This window comes from Adiantum capillus-veneris, chromosome 20 (genome assembly GCF_014529385.1).
Source record: "Adiantum capillus-veneris isolate H3 chromosome 20, ASM1452938v2, whole genome shotgun sequence".
In the NCBI taxonomy this organism is placed as follows: Eukaryota; Viridiplantae; Streptophyta; class Polypodiopsida; order Polypodiales; family Pteridaceae; genus Adiantum; species Adiantum capillus-veneris.
In genome coordinates, this window is record NC_140950.1 from 31,623,698 (window position 1) to 31,649,627 (window position 25,930).

The window sequence follows — 25,930 nt, forward strand, 5'->3', positions numbered from 1 at the left end:
TGAAGGGAGATTAGAGAGATCCAGGCATGACATTAGCAAGCCAAATAAGAGAGGGTGAAATAGGCTTTTAAGATCCCGTTGCTGTCATTCGTGGACTTTCCTCATAGTCACCCATGCATGATACTCCAAGTTTGGCGCCAGATGGAGCTAGCTAGATACATGCATATTAGGATTGTACTTGCTAGAGATCATAGACATAACAAAAGATAGACAATAAGTCAACTAGATAATGGTCAATGTGAACACATAGGAGAATGAAAGTAGTGTGTATGAGAGTGTGTAAGTATGTACAAAGTAGAGATGGATGAAAGCTTATGACATCACTGCTCGTGCCAGTGAGTGGCATGCTAGTATGGAATGTGTTGTAACTTGTCACCTAGGATGAAGGCATATGTTGACAATTCCTCCCTTAATCACATAGGTGAAACTAACCTATGGGACCACTCTTAAGGTGAGAAAGGTAAGGTGCTAAAAAGTAGTTGGAAACATAGCACGGAAATCCTTAAAGGTGACTACCTGAACATTGCTCTAAGGAATCATCATGTAAGGGCTTAGAGGCATGTGTACATGGCTTAGAGGTTGAGTGTCCATGACCACCAAGAAAAGTTAATAGGGATTTCCCCTCAACAAAAAGAGGAATTTTACCGACCACCCCTAAAGGCATAGTAGGTAAATTGCCAAAGCGAATCCAATGGTGGTCTTACCATGGATAAGGTTTATGGGCAGTGTCTGTAAACCCTCTACAAAAAGACTAGATGTTTTTTGTATAAATTCTAAGGTAAAAACAATGATAGAAAAAAGCCTTTTGAGACTCGTTCAATGCAGTACAAAAAACTTCATACAGAAGTTTAGAAGGCTTGACTTTCTCACATGGATTAGAGCCAATGGTAACAATTATTGCTTTGTGTGTCGATTTTCATTATTGGACCAATTGATAAGATTAGCATGCTGCTTCTCTTGTTTTTTTTTTTCCAAGAAAGAGATCCTTCTATTAGTTAATAAAATTGCCCATAGGGCTACAACTTTTATGCTAGAGAGCGCTACATCGACCCTGGGGGGAGACTCTCCCAATGAAAAAACAGCATATGTACAATGAAGGCTAAATCAAGAGATGGGAGGAGGGAAAAGCCACACACGTGGGCGGTAGTGCCATCTGGGCTCGCCCCGGACCATGGTGAAGAAAGGCCTAGGGCACCAGAGTCGAAGGAACTCCTCTCTGGGCTCCCGCATGCGGTTGGAGCTGCCTTGAAGTCTCTCGAACTGTTCCCTGAGAGTATGGATCACCTCCAGCCAAAAATCTCGAACAGTCTATGCTGGTGGCGCTAGGCGAGCCTCGAAGATGCGGAAGCAGTGGGCCCGCCAAATGAACCAGAGCGTCAGGCCATAGACGAGCTTCCAACACACCTCTCTCTCACTGCACCACTTCTGTGCGGTAAGCTCTGTAGCAGGCTGGAGTGTAGGATGACCCCGCTGTACCACTATCATTCTGCTGGTGGAGGATAGCTCAAACTGTAGTGCAAGGCGCGTGAGAGTGGACCAAGTAGCTACCCCAAGTGTACTGTCGTGCTGTGGAAAGAGCTGGCATCAGTAGAAGGACCCGAAGCCAAACTTGCTGTGCCATAGGACAATCCCACAGACAGTGACATTGACTCTCCAAAGGATGGTCACAAGCTGCGCATGCTGTCGGAAGACCACTGTGTACTAGCCAACTCCCCACTGCTGTAGCTCTGTGGACTACTAGCCACTAGAACAAAGTGACCCGCCGCGGCTGTCTGGCGCCGCGGCTGTCTGGCGTCCCACAGCCTCCCCCAAAAGGCTGACAAGAACTCAATTGTGAGACCCTCCCCCTGCCAATGAGGTGCTGCAGCAAGACGAGCCTATCTCCGTGGTGCCGAACAGTGTACTGAAAGAAAGGGACCCCTGGATGGTCGGCTGAGGAGAAAGAGTCCCTCCAAAACCACTCTCCAGGATCCCACTGCACTCGTGCAAGTGGATAGCTCTCCCAAGCCCAAAGCCTCCAATGGCATGTCTCAAGAGCTGCTAGGTCAGGATCGATGCGTAGATGCCCACTACTCGGATCCTCTGAAAGCAGCACCCTGCAACCTGTGGAGCCTCTACTGAAACTCCGTGAAGTCGACCCTCGCCTTATATCTCAAAGAACATGGAGGGTACAATCTCTGAGCAAGCACGAATTGCGATGAGGCCTCCAGTCGCGTGAAGGCCCCCACCATCTGGGAGCTGCAGACTTTAGAGGTGTGAGCCACTCAGCTGGTACTGCCTTTGTGATGGCCTCACACATGCTCTGCACCCACTCATGCCCTGCTGCTAGATGCTCTGTAACTCCTCTGGCAAACCTAAGAACTGAAGCCAGTCACCTAGAGTGCGTGCTGGACCCTCTACCATGGGACCCCAAGAAACATGAGGCCTACTACCAACCAAATGGCCTCTCTGAGTGCTGACCAAGAGGTTTTAAACAAGGGGCTGTCTCAAGCGCTCCTCCGTGTAGGTGGGCTGGAGCTTCTTAAGGCCTCTCCACAGCAGCTCCCAAGAGCGAAGCAGGCTCACAACAAAACGATCCTCCAGTCTCCTGCTCATACCAACTCTGCGCATCTCTGTGAAGATCCATCTACGACTCACGAGAAGGTCTCCAAGGGCCTCCTGCCTGAGGTACTCGAGCTCTAAGCCGCTGAAGCCAGAGTTACCGGGGAACGCCCCCCTAGCCCCCGTTCCGATGTTCCGAGGGGCAGTTCCCTTCCCAAACAATCCGGAACGTCCCGGAATGTCTGATGTTCCGCGTGGCCAGTGCAAATCGGAACGACCCCGGAACGTTTCGGAATGCCCCTGGAACGGCCAACGGCTACAAACAAATTTGGCAAAAATTGAAAAAATTGAAGTAAATGTTTGGGCTTCTTTTTGAAGTGTGCAAGGCCTCAAGGACTCATAAAATGCACCCCCCTCCCCCTTTCTCTTCACAAGCTAATCCTCAAGGCTCAAGCTCTCTCCCAACACTCTCAAGATCTCTCCCTCTCAAGACTCACTCTCTCAAGGCTCAAGGCTTCAAGCCTTCAAGCTCTCTTCCTCTCCCTCCCACTCTCTCAAATCTCTCCCTCTCCCTCTCACTCTCTCTCGTCTCTCCCTCTCTCTCTCTCTCTCTCTCTCTCTCTCTCTCTCATCATCTAGTCATATCAAGGTTTAATGGTCTTCAAAACGAGTTTTTTGTGAGTATTAGAGTCAAAGCACTCTAATACTCCTTGTAGTTAAACACAAGGAGCTAAAAATTGCACTATTTGGGTGTTTTTTATACCTCCTGTTCCGCGCCGTTCCCGTTCCAGACCCCTAGCCATTCCCACGTTCCGCGGGGATCCCGTTGCCGTTCCCGTTTCGCGTTCCGGGTAACTATGGCTGAAGCAAAAACTCCTTCCAAGGCTCCTCCCTTGGAAGTAGTCCTCTGACAACAAACCTCCCAAGAAGGGCTCTGCTCTGCTGTGCTGGGTCTATGATCCCTAACCCCCCCCTGATAACAAGGTAGAGTGATGACTTGCCAGGCTACTTTGGCCCGGTTATCTGAGTGTTACGCCCTGACGAAAGAAAGTTCCTGATCAGCCTCTCTACCTGGCTGATGTAGGAGCTCGAAAAGATCCAACAAGATGTAATGTACCACATAGTAGCCAACAACTCTTGGTTGGCCACTACAACTCTACCTGCCAAAGAAAGCCGTGCGGAACTCCAATGTAACAACTTCCTCCTGATGGGCAGGAGGAGGGGATCAATCTGCTGCTTAGGAGACAAGTCCAGGCCAACCTGACAGCCCAAGTATCAAACTGCACTCCCTGGGGGGGTCCATCTAAAACCCTCACTTGGCAGCTGATCTGGTGTAGGAGCATTGCCAAACCGAGAAAGCCACTCTCTTCCTCCAGTTGATCATTGCACCTGATGCACAACAAAACGTCTCTAGAGCCTGCTCACACTTGTGCAGGTTGGCCTCCTGGCCCTCCAAGTACAAAGTTGAGTCGTCTGCAAACTCAATATCCAGTAGCTCATCGCCCCGAATAGGGAGCACTAAGCCACGTAGACCAACCTACTGTGAAACCAAGAATCTGCTCATCCCCTCAGCATAGAATAGAAAGAGGAAGGGGGCAAGAGGGCAACTCTGCCTGATCGAACGTGTGAGCATGAAACGGTCTCCTCTACCCCCTACCAAAAGCACATGACTGTGTGCACTTCTATAGAGAGCTAACACACCTCTGATCCAAGCATCTGAGAAGCCCATTGTGGGTAAAGGTGCCCTCCAAAAAGTCCCAGTCAACTCTATCGTAGGCCTTCTCAAAATCGAGAAGAAGTATCAACAGATCCTCACCATGGAGGCGCACGAGGGCATATGCCTCCCAAAAAGTGAAGATGTTGTCAAGGATACTGCGCTCTTGACAAAACTTGTCTGGGTCCCATGTATAATGCTCTCTAGAAGTAGCTGAATCCTCAAGCTCAGAGCCTTGGCTAGATCTGAGTTGAGGATGGTGATGGGCCGCCATTGTCGAATCTCATCCAAGGAGCCACCCTCTTTGGGAATGAGGTAGATCAAGCCTTCACTCATGTTGTCAGGCATCTCTCCTGTGTGAGATGTCTGAGCCAAGCAAGTCCTAGTACTCTAAGAAAAAACTGGGAGTCAAACCATCCTCACCTGGACAGCTACCTCGGGGAAGTGCCCTGAGGGCCACATGTAAAAGTCAGTAGCAACTGCACACATGTCCTTGAGCTTTGAAGCAACTGACCCGTGAAGCCTCCTCAACTAGTTGACACTGGTGAGTGCATGGCAGGTCCCATTGTCTCAAAGAACGCCTCAGTCACTCTGTCAGCCACTTGGGTCCACTGAGATGCCTGCCGATGGAAATCAAACTTATGACGCCTCTCCTTTATGCAGGCAAGCTCCTGGCGAGCGTGCTGCAACTGCTTCTCCAATTAAGGAATGTTTGCGTGCTACTCCTCTGCAAGGAAGCAACGCCCTGTCGGAGACGTTGCTCCTCCTCCCTCGCTGCAGCCAGGCAGGCCGTAGACTCCTGAAGAAAGGAGCGACTAAGCTGAGCAAGTCCAGAGGCCACTTTGTCAGCAGGAGAGTCCTTCGTGTGCAAGCCCACTGTCCAAAGATCCACCACTCGCCCTCTGAGCTCAGAGTCCAACAAGATCCTCTTAGGGATGTGTAGCATCGTGCTCCCCCTCCTCTATCGATCTGTCACACTGAGGATCACTAGTGCATGGTCCGAAAAAGATGTCCCAGCCAAAATGCAAACTGACCCACCGAAGTCACGGATGTGGTCACTAGCGTAGAAGCGATCTATCCGAGATAGATTCACTCCTCCCACTCTGCGGTCCAAACGCGAGAAGGCTAGGCTATCTCGGGGCCTCACAAAGCCAGAAAACTGATCCTGAAGCAGCAGCTAACCGTGCTATCTTCGAGGCTAGCTTGGATTGGGAATAATATGCATCCGAGCGTCCCTGAGATAGGCGTGACTGGAAAGATTGTCTAGCCCAGGCCCGAGGAGAGCGAGCCATGTGCAGGGAAACCTCCTCTGTCCAGGAGTCCTCATGTATGTGTACATAGCATGGTGGGCTGTGTGTGTTAGCAAAGAAGTGTACCACAATGTGTCTACATCCTACCGAGTTTGGAGGTGTCACTGAGAACTTGACCAACGGCCACAGAGTCTGTACCAGGTTTGTAACCCCCAGGTCTCCCATGTGGTGAGAGAACTCGAGGGCATGTGCCTGCAGCCACACCATCACTGAGTCCAGAGTCCACTCAGATTGGTCCCTGCCACATAGGGGAAACGAGAAGGCAACCGTTGAGTCCAGGGCCTCTATCCCTCTAGCTGCAGGGAACATTACATGAACTCTGAAACAAGCTGCCTCAACGTTTGGTGAAGGGTCGTCGAGAAAACGTGTGAAGTCGTAGGCAAAGAAGTCCCACCTACGACGAATGTCGAAGCTCGTTAGTCCACGAGGAACTGTTGCAAAGGGAGACGTCTGCATCAGAAGGGGGGTTTGCAAGAAAGGCTGTCCCTCTCTGGCCAAGCGACTCGTGGCAAAAGCGCTGCCAAGAGATCTCCTAGCAGCTGAGGAAGGTCTGCCCCAAGGGTCTGCTGTGGGTAGGAGCGGGAGGAGAAGTGGAAGCAGGGGGGCTGGTGGGAGATGGAGGAGTGGGGGGACGGGGAGCAGCAAAGAGACAAGGGCAAGGTCAGTAGGAGGCCCGAGGCGGAGGGAAACTCGGGGGGGGGGGGGGGGGGGGGGGGGGTTGTTGAAAGTGAGGCTGAGGTGGAGGGTGGATTTTGGGACCTCGTCCTGCTAAAGAGGGTCGAAACGGTTCCCTGTGGGAACCCACTGCTGTTGGCCTGAAGCCTGGCAACCACCGTGAGGGCCAAGTTGACGTGGTGGCCATTGTTGATGTCGACCACGAACCTGCTGCCAGCCCTCCTCTGCCTGAGCCCCAAGCTCGGAGGGTGAATCTTCTTGAGTAGCTTGTGACTCTGTCTGCTGCTACTGGCTAGCCCGAGGTGAAGGTCGGGGCCTCCTCCGTGGACAGGCCTTCGCAAGAGGGCCCATATGACGACAAATGAAACACTGATTCGGGAGGCCCGAATACTCCACACTCTGGCGGAACCAACCACCACTCACCCGAGGTAGTAGGATGACCTTCGAAAGGGTGTGGGTGTCCCGAACTAGAACACGTACTATGGGAATGCCAGCCGCCTTGGCAGCTACAGAGGCTGCCGTGCGAGGTGTCTCCAAGACAGTCTCAATCTCTGAGCCTATCTTGGAAAGGAGCAAAAAGTATTGCCTCCTCAGGCCGGGGAAGCAGACTGAGATGGGAAGGTCTACCTCCTCAACAAGAACGTCGGTAGCTAGATCGAAACCATGGTGCCACCGTCGAAAGTGTTCCCAAACTGCTCGGATGGCCAGGGGGCCTCATCGCAATGACCTTGGACACCATCTCGGTTTGGTAGTAGCCACGCCCAAGAAGCTGAACATCGAGGATCTTGCCCACCTCTGCTAAAAGGCGGGCCTGGAGGAGATCACGCATCTCTCCTCTGCTAAGTCGGGTGCCGATGATCTTGGAGATGACGGAGGTCGTTTGGGGGCGCTCGACCTCTGCGGCTAGGCTCGTTTGCTCTGTCGGCGAGAGAGCAAGTCGGATGGTGGGCTCTGCAGGGTCCGGCGAGGGGGACTTTTGGAGAGTCCCTTTGGGGTGGAGCATGAGCCTCCATCTGGGTTTACTGCTGTGAGTGCTGCAGATGAAGAGAACCAGACGACTTCCAAGAGAACTCTGACAGTGAAGGACAAGTCCTTAAGGTCGAGGCGCCATCAGAAACCGAAGGCACCGGGGGGGGGGGGGGTTCGGGGCTGGAGCGAGCGGGTGAGGCACGCGCGAGGGGGGGGCGGCAGCGAAGAGCAGCGGGAGGGAGGCTGGGGCGATGGGGAGGCAGCGTGAGCTACGCAGGGGTGGAGGCGAGACAGCAGCAGCGAGCGCAGTTCCCGCTTTTATCGATTGCTCAGCTGCTGCTTCTCTTGTTGCTTTGCCAACCTTCTGAAACATTGATCAACACTAACCATGTCCGTTGTGATTTTAGTCTCTGGTCCCAATCGTTTTGAATGGCTTCTGTAATACAAAATTTTAGTTTCGTCAAGCTTGAGCTGATTAAATGCCATATTCAATGTTATGAACTCATTGTATTATTTTCTGTTTTACTATGATTCATAAGGCTCTTTAATAATTTTCATGGATATTTTTAGAAAGAAATGATATATTGTGGAGAGCTAAGTAGTTTCAGATTTACATCTCTTCTAGCTGTGTGAGGTAAATGACTGCCTTACTCTTGCTTGATGTGTTCTGCTATTGGTTTTCCAGGATATCTGGCTAAAGACCTAATTGCCAGATATAAACATGCACCTGATGTTGGGGGTTCCATCGTTGTTGAAGATGCTTTGAGTGCAAGAAAACTGGAAGATGAACAACTTGGGGAGTCTCTGCTAGGTATGTTTTGAGCCCCTTGCCTCTAATTATAACGTATTTGAAATTTTTTAGCACTTGCTTTGCTTGATTACATCAGCATTTCAACATTCACAATGTTCCTTTGCTGGCAAGCCATCTGTGGTAGACAGGGAGTCTTGTGAAACCAGGCATGCACAAGCATGAACATGTTGATCATAACAGTCAAAACTTTGGTTAGGAAAATATGGCCTTTACCAGGCTTACGGTATGATCATTGCATAATGTGCATTTTCCGATCATGAGACTCAAAAAGGGGTCAATTGGTTGAGGAGAAGCTTGAGAACAAAAGAATTGTGAGGAACTGTTCTAATTGGGAAGCTTCAAATGCATCAGGAAAAGTATGTTCATTTTGCAACACCACAAAACTGTAAGTGGACTGTACCAAATTAGCTTGAGTGGTCTCGTGCATTTGCAAATTGGTGCATTTAGTTTGAAGTTTTGCAACTCAGGTTTTCAACTCTTTATCATCCATCTGTCTTTGCCTTTAATCTCTGTCAAAGATTTCGATCATTTTGTCGAAGCAATAGAAGGACTTCTACTGGTCTTTTCTCCAAAAAAAGCAGCCAAGAGTTGATACTTTTCACCAGCTCTCTCCAAGGATGATTAAATTCTTGAGTAAGGGGAGCAAGAAATTGACGGTGCAAAGTTTTTTGGAAGGAGGGATAGTTATTATTATCTCTATATCGCAAAAGCTAGACATTTGCAATTTGATTCTCAACATGCAACTCACTATCTTTCTTTGTGTGTTGTGACAGAGGCAGCAGTGCTCTCTGCCCCTCCTAGTAAAGTCTACAAAAGATCTATCTTAATGTACGTGTCTCGTACTTGTGTTTGAAGTTCTTCTCTTAAACCAATGTTTGTATCACCATGCTTGGTGTTTTGATGTGTATAGGATGGCGCAGGAGATTATTAAGGTTACTGCGGATACCTGGACTGAACATGATCTTATACTGTCAGACCTCCTCCCAGAGTTGTGGCAGGCAAGGTTTTTTGTTGCTTTTATTGTTTGCAATGTATGAACTTAACTGTGTTTGATAAAGACATTTTGCAAGATGTTGTGATAAATAAGATAATGTGCATGTGCATTTGTGTGTGTGCGCGTGCGCGTGCGCTCAGTTTATTGTCTTTTTTGGTTGGGTCAAATTTTGGGTTTTGTGGGTCATTTGGCACCATCACAACTTCTTAGTGTTTCAAGGCACTGACGTTGACCTATTTCCTTTTTTCAAACTGTCACTTGGTCAAGCACTGTATTTTGCTTATGATGCTGTGGACATTACTCTTGATGCCTATAGGATTTACTTTGGCTGTTTCTAGCCCTTGGAGCCTCATGGTGCTCCACTTTTTGTATCTCTTCTTTTTCGTGGGTTTTCCTTGCTTTGAGGTTTCCCACTTGTAAATTATGTCAGCAAGATTTACGAAAAAAACTGTGTGCATGCAACACATACGTGCATGGGTACGTGTGTGTCTACATATGTAGCGTGCGTGCGCCGTGTGTGCATGTGCACACATGTTGACATATGTATTTGATCTCTCTTGCGCACTCGCGGAGAGTGTGAGAATTCCTTTAAAAGATAACATGCAATGGCTGCAAGTAGATTGTAGCCGAATGAAGCAATTACAGCCAAGGAAAGTGACCAAGTGTGTGTGCGGGCGCGTGGGCGTGAGTCCACCCTTACCGAGGCACCATACTCTATGTTAAGGCAGTAGGCCCATTGAATATGGGCCTATTGCCTCATCAAGTCGATGAGAGTAAAAAGGCCAAGTCTGAAGCCAAAAGAGTTGGGAACACTTCAAAAATCCATGAAGAAAGTGAAGTGGGTCTCATCAAAACAATATCCGATAATTTCTTCAGAAAAGATTGTACTCCACTAGGAGTTTTAAGGCTTTGTCAGCCAATAGAAAATATCGTGGATGTCTTTCATAGTCTTTATCAGAAAAAGACTTTAGTATTAGATACAAAATCTAATGAGAGAAAGTAAAATCGGTAGCTCCTATTATCTGCAACCAGCCAAGTCAAAGGACCATAAAGGTTGCGAACAGGAACCCCCGTTTGAGGCCAATGTGCAGACCATCTAACACCTGTTAAACAAAAAGGATTTATTGACAGTGGGCCTGTCAAAGACCACATAAACATCATTAGTCCAAAGTGAGCACATCCTGACAAACCTAGCTGCCTAGGAAGGCCTTGTGTTTAGGATGTGTGTGTTGCTCTATTAAGATATTACTTATACACAGAAGAACATTTTGTTCAAAGACGATTGGCTTTAGACATTAGGAAGGTGGTCTGCACAAAAATGATTCTGCATTCGACTTTTTTTTGTACAATATAATTAGAATGAAATAACATTCCACTTATCCTATACTTCAGTACTAAATCAGTAAATGAGGATGAAATACGCCTTCATCTCCAAGGTCGGAGAGCAGTAACACTAAACCTTTTTAAGCAAAGATAGAATTCTTACCTTCATCCATATAGACAAGACAACAGATTTTGGTAGACTTGGCTACGTATGGTAGGTGTCAACGAACCTATCGGTTGTTATCCATGTCCTACTTAAAAATTATTAGCCTAGCTACTAAAAGTAAATTAAGTATAAGTGAATGGAGGGCTTTTACTAGCTTTTTCAAATAATTATTCCAAGAATTTTGTTTTGCTTTTAAAAGCTTGTTTTTGTTTTTGAATCTTTTTCTAATAGCTTGACCCAATAAAAATCCAATGGGTTCCATGTCTGAACACTGACTCGAATGGGGAATGTCGCCGCGGCAACTCTTCAAGATGAAGCACCTTTGGGAATCGGGGCTGATTTGATGCACCTTTGGATCTATCTCGATGTGGGATTGTCGATGGCCACCAAGGGGTAGATCTGGGGCTGATTTGCGTTCCCACCGTGAGAGGAATGAAAAGATGAAAACACAGCTCTCATGATGCCGATGATGGGGAGCAATGGGAGCACTCGATGCAGCGAGGGAATGGCCGAGAAGGGGTTCAATGGGCTACTGAAGTACCGGACTGCATCAAGGAAGACAGCGCGATGCAGATCCTCACAATGTCCGGCAATGGAGAGGGCTGAAAACTTAAAACGTTGGCTGATATGCTGAAAGCTGGAATCGCTGGCTGATCTGCTACAAATGCAAAAGGCTAGGCTGATATGCAGGAAAAACGCTAGGGCTGGCTTTTGCAAAACGCTAAGGCTGATGATGCCGCTAACTGCAACTGTTGGAAATGCTAGGCTAATGTCTCCCTTTATAGGGGATTTTATTGGTTAAGAACTGCTCAAGGATTAAGTAGGGCAAAAGTTCAAAATAAATCATTAAAATGATTTATTAATAAACTTGACTTTAACTAAGTTCTTGGGTGAAACTGTCCCATATTTGCCCGCCCGGGAATCCGATTGACCCAGGGAATGGCTCGTTAGATTCCTCTAACCTAAAACTACATGCATGTCATGCCAGTGTCCATGGTAGTGTAACAACATCTGTCAAAACGCTTGTGGGTTCCAATGTTGGAAAACATAATTTAATGGACATGTCCGGACATGCAGGTTTTGTGAATAGGCTCACAAACTTGCCGGTACTAATACTCCTAGGATTCTAGACACTCCTATCTAGGGATAGGTGAAAACTGGCTTTGGAAGTCAATGAAGGATGTCCATGTGGCACATCACGATCTTGGCTAATTTAGGCCCAAACCCAAGACAGCCCCAACACACACACTCATGCTTTTTTTTTGTAAATCGATTTGATTAATTTACTAGTGGGAAACATCAAAGCGAGGAAAACCCACCGAAAGGGTAATGGACAAGGGGAAGAACATAGAACTACTGAGGTGTACAGAGTAGCTAAAAACATTCATAGGAAAGCCGATGTATCTCTACGGTGATATCACCAACTTCCAAAGCAAACCGTAACTATTGCCTAAGGGAAAGCTTGAAGTGTGGCAACGGGTCTGCATGAGTACGATGAAACACGTAAGCATTACGTTGACGCCACAGGGTCCAATAAGGCCAGTATCTGACCCACATAAAGAAGATTGTAAAACCCTGTAGTGTCGGTGAGAAAATGCCAAATGCCTAGAACCTTTTGTGAAAAACAACTCAGGAAAGCGGAGCCGAATACAGGCCAATACACGGTGAAGGAAATCTAGTAATGCAGCAATCCCACAACAAGATCCTCTTTTGAAGTGGACGGACGCAAGAGGAGGGGCGAATATGACGCGCCCTAAGAAAAGTGCCAACAGGAAGCACTCCAAGCAAATAACGCCAAAGAAACAGTCGCTCCTTGAAAGGCAAATGGCTTCTCCACAAGGCAGAGAGAAGCTTCCTCCACCAGAGATCAGATTTGTGCATGTGCCAAAGGGCATTGCAATGATCAGCAAGCCATGATTGTGGTAGAAGAAGAGCATCGCATAAATATCTCAAAAAGGCGTTTCCCGAAGATCCCAATTAGACATGGGATCACCATCAAGTAAAGGTGAAACTGGCAAAAAATCAAGCAACATACTTTGAAGTTCTCTCCAAAACTGACGGTAATGCATGTCCAATCCAAAACGGCGAGCGGCGAAGGGAAACTCAAAAGTATATTCAACCTCATCGACTACATCCTCAACCACACGAATGCCACGACCAGAGAGAAAGTAAGCCTGGCGAGGGGAGTGGTCGACCAAAGTAAGAGAAAATGCTCGGCTCCAATGGAGACTCTCCAAGCGAATTGAATCACCTTCCTGTCGAGGATTCCATGAAAGATGAATCGTAACCTCTTTCAAGGCAGACACCAAAGTGGAAGCAAGAGGACATCTAGGAATGTGCCCTTCCATCTTGCCGAAAACCACCTCCTAGATATATGGTTTCCAATGGCCAAAAGAGGAAGTAACAACATGCTGACCAAGGTGTGCAAACATGAGAGTCCAAGGCTGAATTTGTTACGCAAGTGTAGGCAACAACATAGCTGTCCTAACAAGAACATGCCTGTGCAAATCCAAGATATTAAGGCCACCCAGGTGTTTAGGAGTGCAAAGCTTCTCCATTGACATCAAGCGCAAGCCTTTTTTTGAGCATTGGTCCGCCACAAATGGAACATAATGTCCGACATAAGAGAATCAAGACAACGACGAGGCCAATGCATCAGTGGCAATAAGAACTGAACATATGCCAACAGGATACTATGAACAATTCGCAGACGAACATGTAATGGCCAAGTGGATAGCTTCTAGTAGTGTAATTTGACATTCAAATGTTGCATAACCCAATCCGCTTTCTGAGAATGAGTGACATTCCATCCAATTGGATAACCCAAATGCCTAGTGATCACGTTTGGAGAAACAATCTCACTTGGCCACAATAGACTGTGCCAATCACAAGAACGAAGAGGCAGAAGCTTCGATTTACAAAAGTTGACTCTAAGTCCAGCCGCAATGCCAAAAAGTTCCAAGGCTTTCATAATCACTTCAACATCAGCCTTCTGATTACGAGGCATAAACAACGAATCATCGGCGTAAGCCTGGCCAACAAAGGTACGACCCGAAGGTAACCACAAACCATGAAGACGCTCAACAGAGGTCAAGTGATCAAGATAAATCAACAGTGGGTGAGTGGCAATAGCATACAACGACTAAGGGGGCAACCCTGCCTGACCGAACAACCAAGAGGCAAAGATTCTTTTAATTCACCTTCCAAGATCCCCGAAGACGTGCTACATGCATACAAGAAATAAACCACATTGGCAAATATAGGACCAAACCAACCCTAGGCACCTCATTGTGGCAGCAATGAAATCCCACTGTACAGTGTCAAAGGCCTTTTCAATATCAACTTGCATAACCAGCACATCCTGTTGAGTGTACTTAGCATACTCCATGCCAATCATAACATTAGCCCAACACACACACACACTTTTTTTTGTAAATCAATTTGATTTATCTATCTGTGGGAAACCTCAAAGAGAGGAAAACCCACCAAAAAGATGTACAAAGAAAGGAACACAACAGTGTTCGGCCGTACAAATTATCTAAAAGCATTCATAAGAAAGCTAATGTATCTCTGCTGTGATATCACCAACTTCCAAGGCGAACCGCAAAGATTGCCGAAGGGAAATCTTGAAGAAAGGTAGGGGATCTGTATGAATGCGATGGAACATATAGCCATTACGCTGTCGCCACAGGCTCCAGTACGCCCAAAACCTGACCCACATGAAGAAGGCTGCAAAGCACTGCAACGCTGGCGAGAAGATACCAAAAACCCAAAACCGCTTATGGAAGACCGTCGTGGGAAAACGTAGCCGGATACACGCAGATACCCGGCGAAGGAAGTCTCGAGTGACACAGCAATCCCACAAGAGGTGGCATACATCCTCCTCGGCAGATAAGCAACGGACACATGATGAAGGGCGGATACGGTGCATCCTAAGAAAGGTATCCACTGGGAGGACACCAAGTAAACACCGCCAAAGAAACAAACGCTCTTTCAACGGCAATTTGCTTTCCCATATTGCAGATATAATCCTGCGCCACCAAATATCTGATTTATGCATGTGCCAAATAGCGTTGCAATGATCAGCAATCCATGGACGAGGCAGAAGAAAAGCATATGCCCGGCCGGCAGAAATATCTCGAAAGGGCATTTCCCCAAGCTTCCAATCAGACATGCGATCACCATCAGCCAAAGGTGAAACGAGCAAAAGACCTGTCAACATTTGCTGTAATTCTCTCCAAAACTGGCGATAATGCATGCCCAATCCAAAGCGGCGAGCGGCAAATGGAAACTCACAAGTGAAACCAGCTGCATCCACCACATCCTCAACCACTCGAATGCCACGGCAGGAGAGGAAATACGCCTGGCGAGGCGAGCGGTCGACCAAAGTAAGAGAAAAAGCTCGACTCTAATGAAGGCTCTTTGCACGAAGTGAGTTTCCTTCCCTCCGAGCATTCCATGAGAGATGAATCGTAACCTGTTTCCATGCAGAAAGCAAGGTGGAATAAAGTGGGCATCTAGGAATATGACCATCCATCTTACCAAATACTGCCTCCCACATGGATGGATGCCAGTGACCAAATGAGGATGTAACCACATGCTGACTGAAGTGTGTAAACATAAGAGTCCAAGGCTGAGATTGTTCCACAAGTGTAGGCAAAAGCATAGCCTTCCTAGCAATAACATGCCTACGCAGGTCCAAAATATTCAAACCACCAAAGCGCTTTGGTGTACAAAGTTTTGCCATCGATATCAGGCGCAAACCTTTTTTGTGAGCACGCGTTCGCCACAAATGAGACAAAATGGCCGACATGAGAGAGTCAAGACAATGACGGGCCAATGTAACAATGGCAAAAAGAACTGAACATATGCCATGAGGATACTCTGAATAATTCGCAGGCGTACATGTAGCGGCCAGGTAGAAAGCTTCCAATAATGCAATTTAACATTCAAGCGATTCATAACCCAATCCACTTTCTGCGTGTGAGTAACATTCCATCCAATTGGATAACCCAAATGCCTAGTGATTACATTTGGAAGAACAATCTCTCCTCGCCACAACAGAGCATGCCAATCACAAGAACGAAGCGGCAGAAGCTTTGATTTACGAAAATTGACTTTAAGACCAACCGCAATCGCAAACAATTCCAAAGCGTTCATAATCTCTTGAACATCGTTTTGCTGATTGTGGGGTATAAACAGTGAGTCATCCGCATAAGCCTGCCCAATAAAAGTATGACCCGATGGTAGCTGCAAACCATGAAGACGCTGCGCAGAGGTCAAGTGATCCAGATACATCAACAAAGGATGAGAGGCAATTGCATACAACAAAGCACTAATAGGGCAACCTTGCCTAACCGAACAACCAAGCGGCCACGATTCTATCAATTCCCCGTCCAGGATTCCCGAAGACGTACTACAATCATAGAAGAAATAAACCACATTGGCTAGCTTAGACCAAATCCTGGACATCTCATTGTGGCAGCAATGAAGTCCCAATGCACAGTGTCAAAGGCCTTTTCAATATCAACTTGCATGACCAGCACATCTTGTTGCGTATACTTAGCATACTCCATGCCAATCATAAGATTGGCCAAATTGTCCATGATTTGACGACGAGGAATGAAACCATACTGAGCCTGATGAAGTCCTGTAAACAAATAGTCCTTGATGCGGTGGACCAACATTTTAGCCAAAATCTTGTATATCACCGGCATCAAAGTTATGGGCCGCCAATGAGAGGACTGCCCGCAAAGCGCTTGCTTGGGCAACAACTTAAGTAAGCCCTCTTTCCATGAAATTGGTAGATCCCGTTTTTCCCATGCCACATTTATCATGAAGATCAGGGGTTGTTTAAGAGCATCCCAAAATGAGAGGAAAAATTCCATAGTAAGTCCGTCCCAACCAAGAGATCTCCACCGGCCCAATGCAAGCAAGGCACCATGCCATTCGAAGATAGAGAAAGGAACCTCCAGGCATTATGCCTCCTGCGAAGACAGGATCAGACGAACATAAGAAAGCAACAATTCACGCGCTCGACAAGCTGCGCATCAAACACCTTACGATAATGTGAAACCATAACCTCAGCAAAGTTCCCGCTTCGAAGAAGTCCAAGCACCCGAGGGAATCATAACCCGTTTAATCGACTGTGAGACTCTTGAATGATGTAAATGCTTAAAAAATTTCTTTGAAGCACAACCTTTATCCATAAAAGCCTGTTGACGTGCACGCGTCTGCCACTTAGCAAGCTTCCTCTTATCATTTTGCTGAATACACACTTTAGCTTCACATAACTCCGTCATTTCAGAGTCAGACAGTGGGCGGAAATCAGCCAACTGTTGTAATCGTTGACTAACCTGCTTCACATCAACAACATTCTCTCGAATACGCTGCATATGCTACCTACCGTAGTCAGAAATCACACTTTGTCCTCTCATGACAAAACGATACCAAGCAGCATCCAAATCAATATGCATTTGAGCCAACAACGGAGGAATAATATCGGCAATCATGCGACGAAAAGCTTCGTGAGTAAGATAGGCATTATTAACATGCAACAAACGTTTCCTGTGAAGAGGCCGATCACAAAGAGACTGTCTAAAATACAGCGACAGCAAAGAGGATAATGATCCGATAGTTGCAGAGCATAATCTATCCTCATGTCACATACAAATTCTTCATACTGTTGCCCATTAAGCAAATACCAACGATCCAACCGTGCTCTATAAGAGGAATAAGCAGCATGCTGAAAGGGAAAGCCAGAGGCATCAGGATGCAAAGAACGCCATATATCAATCATTTGAGTAGAGGCAACAAGAAGATCCCATTTGTGTTTCTCCGCAAGCAGCATATGCGAATTTCCTGTGGTGCTGTCAAGCAAATCAAGAGTATTATTGAAATCTCCACACAGAAATGCATTCGAGGTCCATGAGCGAGACGAGATTTCTCGCCATAAAGCAGCTCTTTGCCCAGAGGCCGTATATGCATATATACCTCCAAATTCATGAACTCGACCATTCAACAAACACTGTACAACCGTCCACCGACCATGCGGATCATTGTATAATAGAAAACACACACACACACACACACACACACACACACACACACACACAGAGCACCGTCACTCCCCTCTCCAGATCTCGTGTGGGCCGCCGCCTTGTTGCATGGGGAAAAATCCCTTTTTTTGACTCATGGCCTCTTTAATCTTTATCCATGCCTTTAGAGGCGGTTCTCACTGTCTGGCTATGGTGCATATGCGCCTAGCTATAGGATACTTCACATTCGGTTTGTCCATCGGTTTCAAGATGATGCAACTCTCTTCCTTCTATCTATCCATCGATTGCTGGTATTAGATTTTGCCACTTGGTTGGCACTGCCCAACATTCGAGCTCTTACCACATTGTAGATGGTGCTTGTCCTTTTCACGGCTGGTGTCTTCTGATGGTTCCAGCCTTTGATTTGCATTACAGGAGGTTGCTCTTGGTGGAAGTGCCTATCTTTCAGAGGCTACTGTCATCCTTTCTCTACTCAGCTTGCCAAGGCACTTTTTCCTCTGTCCAGGGGAGGTTTTTACCCTTGCTTAGAGTTTTTACAGTTGACATGTGGCTAGTTCCAACTTACTGCCTTTGGGCTGCTAAGTAATCAGTGATGTACTTGCCCTTAGAATAGGCACCATGTGAGGTAATTTTTCAAGTAATAGAAGTCAGCCTCCTTTGTTGGAGAGAGAGAGAGAGAGAGAGAGAGAGAGAGAGAGAGAGAGAGAGAGAGAGAGAGTCAGTCTATTAACGTCCACTTGAGGCCGAAGTCGACCTATGGGACAAATCAGCTACATCTTTGGTTACAATCCACTTCAGGTAGGAGAAAAGAAAAAAATTGCACGTGCTCCTTAACCTCAAAACTCTCATGACTCATGAGAGATAAATTTTACAATGGTGTAGATCACCATGTGCTTAAAGTGGCTAGATGTTGCAAGTGTCAGGTCCATGTCTTTGAGGCAGTTGGTGGACTCTTGAAATCTCTAATGATAGCTTTCCCTCCTCTGTAAACTACCCACTTCCCTTGCTTCCTTGTTTCTCTGACTCTAGCCAACTCTTTGGCTCTATTCTTTAGTTGTAGGGGTGTCAGCTCATGTGAACTCCACATTGATGTACCTTGTAGTGACTTGGTCTGCTTCATTACCTTGTTCTTGTCATCTACGTCATAATAGCAAACTTTGTCCTGTTTCCCTTCGACTTAGATGTCAGTTGGGTCACCAAGGTCTACAAAAGGGACCACCTTGGTGAGTCTTTCCTTGAGTATATCTACATCTAGGATGTATCCTTCAAGCTGTTCATATGGGTTGGTACCTGTTGCCCAACCTTCTGGTAAACCTCCAACTCTGATGTAACTTTCCAAGCTCTTCACCCTTTCATTTTCCTTCAAAACCGATAACATTTCATTGACAAAGGTCTCAGATTTTACCTTTGGTGGGGTGCTTTCCTGTTGTGTTCTTGCTTAAGTTTCCTCTTGGGTGTGTTGTTTCATGGCTTCTTCTTCAGTCTCCGGTTTAGCTTAACTTCTTGTTTGAGCTTCGAGATTGACAGTCCTTGCTTCTTTGGTTGATAGCTCCGTCTTGAGGTGTGCTAGCTCCTGCTACAGTTTCTTCATTTCTCCCATGAACTTTGGGGTTTTTGGGGGGGGTGGGACAAGTTGGGGGCTCAAGACCAGGGTGGCTGCGAAGGTTTTCTGTTTAGGGGCCATGTTGTGGAAGCACAGGGGTGCTGAAAATCAGGCCTCGAAAAGGGAGCCCCCCCCCCCCCCCCCCCCCCCCCCCCCCAAAATCCCCCTTGGGGGGCTATTAAGGTTTAGTCCTCAACCCCTAGGCTAGGCGGACTGAGAAGTGGGTGCACAGGCTGCGCAAGCTGGATGGGACAGGTGCGGGCTAAGAGCAGGCGCCGTGCACGCGTCTCTCAGAGAGAGAGAGAGAGAGAGAGAGAGGACGATGAAATGAAATGTTATATTAACGTTTTCAAAAGGCCAAAATGACCTTTGAGACCAAAAAGGTTACATCCATGCCTGACCTCAGAACAATGTCTTGGGAACATAAAAATAAATATAAATGAGGCTACCTAGAGTGGGTAGGTATGTAAGCCTATCCTACATCATCATCATGAGCAACATTATTGACACGAGGTTGTGACAACCACCAACCTTAGTTGTTGGTTTCTTTCCCTTGATTTTTGTTTAATTTTTTGGGACCCTCTTGTTGGAGTCACAAATGGCTGGACATTGTATGGCTGGTGTGAAATGGAAGATGGCAGAGAGTTTCACCCACAACAGTGAAGGCCAGGTCACCACGAGATAAAATCCGAGTAGCAAAAGGTGGCTAGGCTCAATTCAAAGTCATTTAGGCCCCACGCGACACTTTATAAGTTTGTGGGTACTAGGAAATTAACTCAAAAGGGCAAACTAGACACATGGCAACTCGGCAAGACACATCAGCTGATGGGGGTGGCGACTCTGCAAGACACATTAGCTGATGGGGGCGTCGATTTGGGCTGTTTTGGGGCTGCCTTCTTCCTCATTGTGATCTTATAGTACGTGTGTGAGTAGTGGTTGCAGGTTTACAACTTTAATGGAAAGCTTGCCTTCTCCTCTGTTCTATGTAGCCTGATGATTCCGCTCTCGTGTACCTCTCTCCCCTTATGACTATAGAATTTTGTGATGCCCGGCGCAGGGGCTATTCATGTGTATGTATAGTTCTGCGGGTTTATGGGGGATTGCTGAGGCAAGAGCCTCATGTACAGGTACTTGATTAGCTAATTGCTAATCCCCTGCAGGTACAGGTTGATTCGGAGAGATTTCTCGCAAAAAATCTCATCCAAATCAAAGGGCAAGTATCCCTACACGTGCCAGAACTCGAGGGCCTGCTATGGATGCGACCGGCACGCAAAACGGAGCCCAAAACAGAGAATTACAGCTTGCTGTAATTTCCTGCAGGTTTAGGGTTTTGACCCTTTTTGATGCCAAAAAGTCCGAGGAGCTTCGGGGAAGCGAGGGAACTGAGAAACAGGTGTTCCGGTGCATTTTAGAGGCGAAAAACAGAGATTTCAGCATGCTGTTTTTTCTCGCCAGGTTTGTCAAAGTGCTCTAATGTGCACTGGAAGTCACCTAGTGCATGGGGATTTTGTCTATGAAGCCTTCTACTGTCGTTATGTTGCCGAAATTGGGCTAGAGTAGGCCAATTTCAGCCCAATAAAAGTGGGACAGCTCGTAGAAGTTTTAGGTTTTCTCCAAAGTTTAATTGCAATAAAGAAACACCGAAAGGGGCGCCAACTTTTGGGGCCAACGTAGTGTCACTGTCTACTTGCCAGCACTCTAGCTGCCAAGTCGTGGTTTGTTTTGAAGTGTTGAATTCCAGTCACAAGTTTGTTTGTGAAGTTAAACTGAGTAAAGGTCGGGTAAAAGCCAAAGTCTACCGCCCTTTAGTGAGGTTACTGGCCGGTTTTAATTTTATAATACATCATCTTAAAACGTATGGGGAGGGGTACAATCACGAGAGAGAGAGAGAGAGAGAGAGAGAGAGAGAGAGAGAGAGAGAGAGAGAGAGAGAGAGAGAGAGAGATGAAATGACATGATATATTAACTTCTTAAAAAGGTCAAAATGACCTATGAATCCGTTACAAACTTGTGAATCTGGTACCGTGTTTGAGTACAAAAAAAGAGATACTAAAATGAATCTAGAAGTGCTACTAGCTGGAACTGTGTGGGGTATGTGTGATCAATGATACAATGGGTGCCCAATACTAGAGAAAGATACAATGGGTGATGAATCCATCCTCATCTATACTTTGGATGTCGAGATAGTACGGTTGGAATCCTCTGTTGTAGTTTTCGTCGTTGCTGTGAAGCTCTCCTCAGTCATGGGCGTCTTGATCGCTCTAGCTCCAATGCTCGGTCAATGAGAGTACCATGGGTGTGAGTATGAGCTGAGCTTTGCAGTGGTGGCTGCTCCTCTATATGTCCAGTGCCTGGTGTGAAGAAATCAATAATCTGTCTTTGGGATTGTCTCTCCACAGATCTCCTCAGTAAACTATCTCTGCCTCTGTGTATCTCAAGTAGATACAAGCCAACACTTCTCTAGTCTTGATAGCTCATGACTCTCGTGAAGGGTCTGAAGCCTTCTCTGAATATACAGTGGAAGCGACCCCGTATCTCGTAATACACTGCACCGTGTCTCTGGCCTTGTATGGCATATGCGGCATATCCTGCTAGTTGATGGTGTCCCTTTGAATCTACTAGTCTCAATCTCAAGCTGGTGTGAAGATGTTTGTATGTGACCAATGGCACACCGTACCCCATGGGATAAATGTGTATCCATATAGCTGCGTCGAATCACAAACGCATTCCTTGTGAGTTGGAGAAGATGCTCTCTATAGAAAGCCATTTTCATGCCCGATTCTTGTGTCGGCTCTATCCATGTCCTCTTGGTGTCCAATTGGGTCATGTCTTGGCAAATGAGTCTAGTAATCTCCACCCTTGTAGGAGACAACGATGGTGCATCAAGGGAGTACTGAAGGCAGGCACCAAATCAGTCTTCTTTATGCACAACTTATGGGATAATACCAGAGACAGATATGCTAGATAGGCCCTTGAGTCCTCCAGACAATTAGCTTTATGGGGGGACACATCATGCTAATATGCACAGATGTCATCATGGTTCCAGATACATGGCTTCAACATATCTCCATAGGAGGGGCGGCTAACTCCGCTCTAATGATCTTGTTAACTCCATTCTAATGATCTCTTGTGGCACGGAGGCCTTGTCTCTAATCAATCGAGAGATCATAGATACCAAGGGCCTCTTCATACCTCTCCACCCATCCTGACCCACAGAGGGTCCCCAAACCTGAACCCCATAGAGCATAGCTGAAGCTACCAAGGTATCAAAGAGCAAGAGCTTCGTTCGGCGTTCTTGGAACTGAACCTACGTCGTGGGAACACATCCTTTCCACTCCTCCCAAGGCCGCATACGCTCTGGTCAGTCTAGTCTCTGCTGCTCTCTTCAAAGAAACCTTTGGCCCAATGAAGAATACCCCAAGATAAGAGTGCATCTGTGTACTCTACAATCTCCTGACCATAAGTGAATGTAGGTGCTGATCTCTTGATCCACTAAAGTGTGGTGTTAAACATCATAACGTTGGTTTTACCAAGGTTTACACACAATCCAATATCCTTCGCAAAGCTATGTAACACATCCAAGTGTCGCTGCATACCCTCTGGTGAGTCATTGATCAACACAATATCATCAGCATATAACAACAATGGATTCCACGTCCCTGCGAGCTGGGCACCTCTGTCACCCTCTCTGTCAATGTAATCAGAAAGCTCATCTATATACATACCAAATAGAGTAGGAGACAATGGACAGCCTTGTTTCACTCCAATAGTGGAGTGAACTAAATCAGATGTCCCCTTTGGAGTGCGTACATGTTCCACCATTGATTTATATAGAGCCCTAATCCCTTAAATCATTCCAATGGGCACTCCCATCTCTTGTAGTCTTCGCATCAATCTAGCTCTGGGCACCATGTCAAATGCTTTGCGGAAATCCACAAAGCTACAATAATTCCGTCTCCCTTGTGCCCTACCCTCCTCAATGATGGCTCTGAGTGTCAGAATATGGTCAAGAGTGGAGAAGCCTCTCCTAAAACCGACGTGTCCTGCTGCTCGTATGTCCTCACTCTCCGCCCATTTGCTTAACAGCTGCTCAAGAATAGATGCATACAACCGTGCCAATCAAAATGATAGGGAATGGGCATCCGGAACTGCAATTTTCAAAAAATCCTACTGGTGGGGTTTTTTTGGGGCGCTTTTGAGTGGTTTGGGGGGGGGGGGGGGGGGGGGGAGGAAAGAGAGGGGGTCTTCTCCTCTCCTATATAATCCAAGGATCTCAAGGCAATGAGGCATATCTATTATCTCCCTCAACCCTAAACCCTAAACTGACCATTCCGGCCCCCGTTCCCATTCCGCCCTTTTGGGGGGGTCCCGTTCCGTTAATGTTCCGGAGGCCCCCGTTCCCGTTCCGGGTAACTTTGGTGCCAATGTGTGTCCACCAATCATTATAGTACGATAGTTTTCGGCCATCGTAGGATCACCTGCCTTGAAGATAGGCACAATAGGACACAGTCTCCAAGTCTCAGGTAGACCCTCACACATGGAGATTGAAGAAAACTGCAAGAACCTCTACCAGCATAGCTCTAGCATGTATAAGGTGCTCTGCTACTAGACCATCATGATCATATGCCCTCTTGGCCGTGATCCTGTCAATGGCCTTCTTTACCATCTTAGTTGTAAAGAAGGTACTCGTGGATGGGCATGGCTCAGGAGGATCTGGAAGGGGTGTCTGTCCAAAGACCGTATATAAGGATGTTGCATACTGACTCCCCCCCCCCCCCCCCCTCCCCACACACACACACACACACACAAAAATGAAATGAAATGAAATGTTATATTAACGTCTTCAAAAGGCCATAATGACCTATGAGACCCGAAAGTTACAAAGTGGTGGATCTGATACAAAGTCAGAGTAACAAAAGAACCTAACAACAGTACAAAACAAAGATATATACTATGGGGTCCTAAGTTGATCGATGTGAACCAAGCAAAAGACTAAGCAAAAAATGGGCGGCTTGTTGGGATAGCTGAATCACAAGAGATCTAGCATCGGTCATTGGTGAATCTCATCAATTTCCTCCATGGTTAGTGTCACGAGGACGTGGCAGTTATTAACCATGTCACAGAGATGTGGCAACTGCTAACCTTGGTTGTTGGTTTCTTTCCAATGGGGTTTATTTTATTTGTTTAAGACCCTCTTTTTGAAGTAGCAAACGGTCGGACATTGTATGGCCAATGTGAACGGTAGATTCACCCGCAGACGGGAAGGGGTCGGCACTGGAATTCGTATGGTAAGAGGATGTCTAGGCTCAGAGCAAGATCATATAGGTCCCCCCATCGCACTTAGCAAGTTGGTGGATACTAGGAAGTGAACTCAATTAAGGCGTAAAGTCAAGGTGGGACTACCAACAAAAAGTATCCGACAGTTGGGCCACATTGCATTTTTGGATGCGGTCCCAATGAGGATAGATGGTCAGAAGACCAGTGGGAGCCCAACGGAAGCATCTCCTAAAATTTAGGGAACTGCTATTTTGGGCCACGAAATGTGTTCGCGTCATTACCTTCGGTATGACTAGGGGAACACTTTACAACTCTGCCGCGAAGTCAACTGACGCACCAGTTGAGATATTTTTAGCAGGGAAAGCCCAAACTCGGAAACTGGGCGACGTGTCAGCTTGTGAGCGATTCTGCCACTCTGGGAGGCAAAAACGAGCTGCATATCATCAAAGGGGGCGCCATTTTCAGACACAGGCGGATTGCAACAGGTACAGAAGCTATGGAATGCTTACCTTGCCCTCTATGCACAGTATGGTGACGGGAGTGATGCCCCGCACGCTACATACTGCTCTCTTTCTCCCCTACGTGCAGTTATGTGATGCCCCACAAGAGGGCTATTCATTTGACTGATGTACAGTTGTGTGGGTTCATGCTTTTGTGCTGAGGCAAGAGCCTCCTTGAGCAGGAACAGGGGTAGCTAACTGCTGCTCCAAAGCAGGCACTGGTGAGGGTCATAACCTCACCTTACAGGTGCAAAATCAGCGCTGTGTATGCGCTGTAAATTCACTGTTTTTCAGCCATACGGACGCCAACATCATTGGGAATCGTGCCCCACTGGCAAAGGACAGTTAGGGGACTGTTTGGGGCTGAAAACAGGGCAAAAACCAGTAAATACAGCGTGCTTAATTTACTGTTTTTGGACAGGAATTAGAGGGTATACGACAGTGCAAGCGAGTTCCAGCGGGGGAATTGGTTTCGCGCAAGTTTTGGGGCTGTTATGCTGCCGAAAATTTGGCCAAATCAAATGGTATCTAGGTGGATACACGTGAAAGATTCCCAGGACCTTACCTTGTAATTTACCCTCCTAAAGAATAAAGAAATACCGAAAGGGGCGCCAATTTTGGGGCCTACAGGTTGTCGGCGTCTGCTCGGAGCATTCTAGCTTTCGAGCCGTGTGTGCGATTCAGTGTTAATTCCCATTACAGGTTCTCTTTGCAAAGTGCTCTGTGTGTGTGTATTAAGTAAAGATTTTCGGGTGAAAGCCAACACCTACCGCCCCACGGGCCGGTTTCATGGTTCCGTTGCCGGGACATCAATCACTTTTTCCTCAAAGAGGGAGCCTGGATTGTTCAGGGTAAAGACACACATTGCAAGAACGCGGGGATTACACTATGACCGACAAGGGGAAGGGAATTATGGAAGAGGGTTCCTCTCCAAAGGACAGGCAGGAGATTCCTATGGTTTTTGAGATTGGCGAGAGCTCACGGCCACG

General features: G+C 46.9%; 1 protein-coding gene across 1 annotated transcript in view; it reads left to right on the forward strand.

Moving 5' to 3' along the window:
- Positions 1-25,930, forward strand: part of LOC147432322 (antitermination NusB domain-containing protein) — a 67,483-nt gene that overhangs the window by 21,555 nt on the left and 19,998 nt on the right. Inside the window, exons 3-5 of the mRNA XM_086492304.1 lie at positions 7,895-8,020; positions 8,794-8,848; positions 8,931-9,018. Coding sequence (XP_086348430.1) covers positions 7,895-8,020; positions 8,794-8,848; positions 8,931-9,018 — 269 coding nt within the window. The remainder of the gene's footprint in view (positions 1-7,894; positions 8,021-8,793; positions 8,849-8,930; positions 9,019-25,930) is intronic.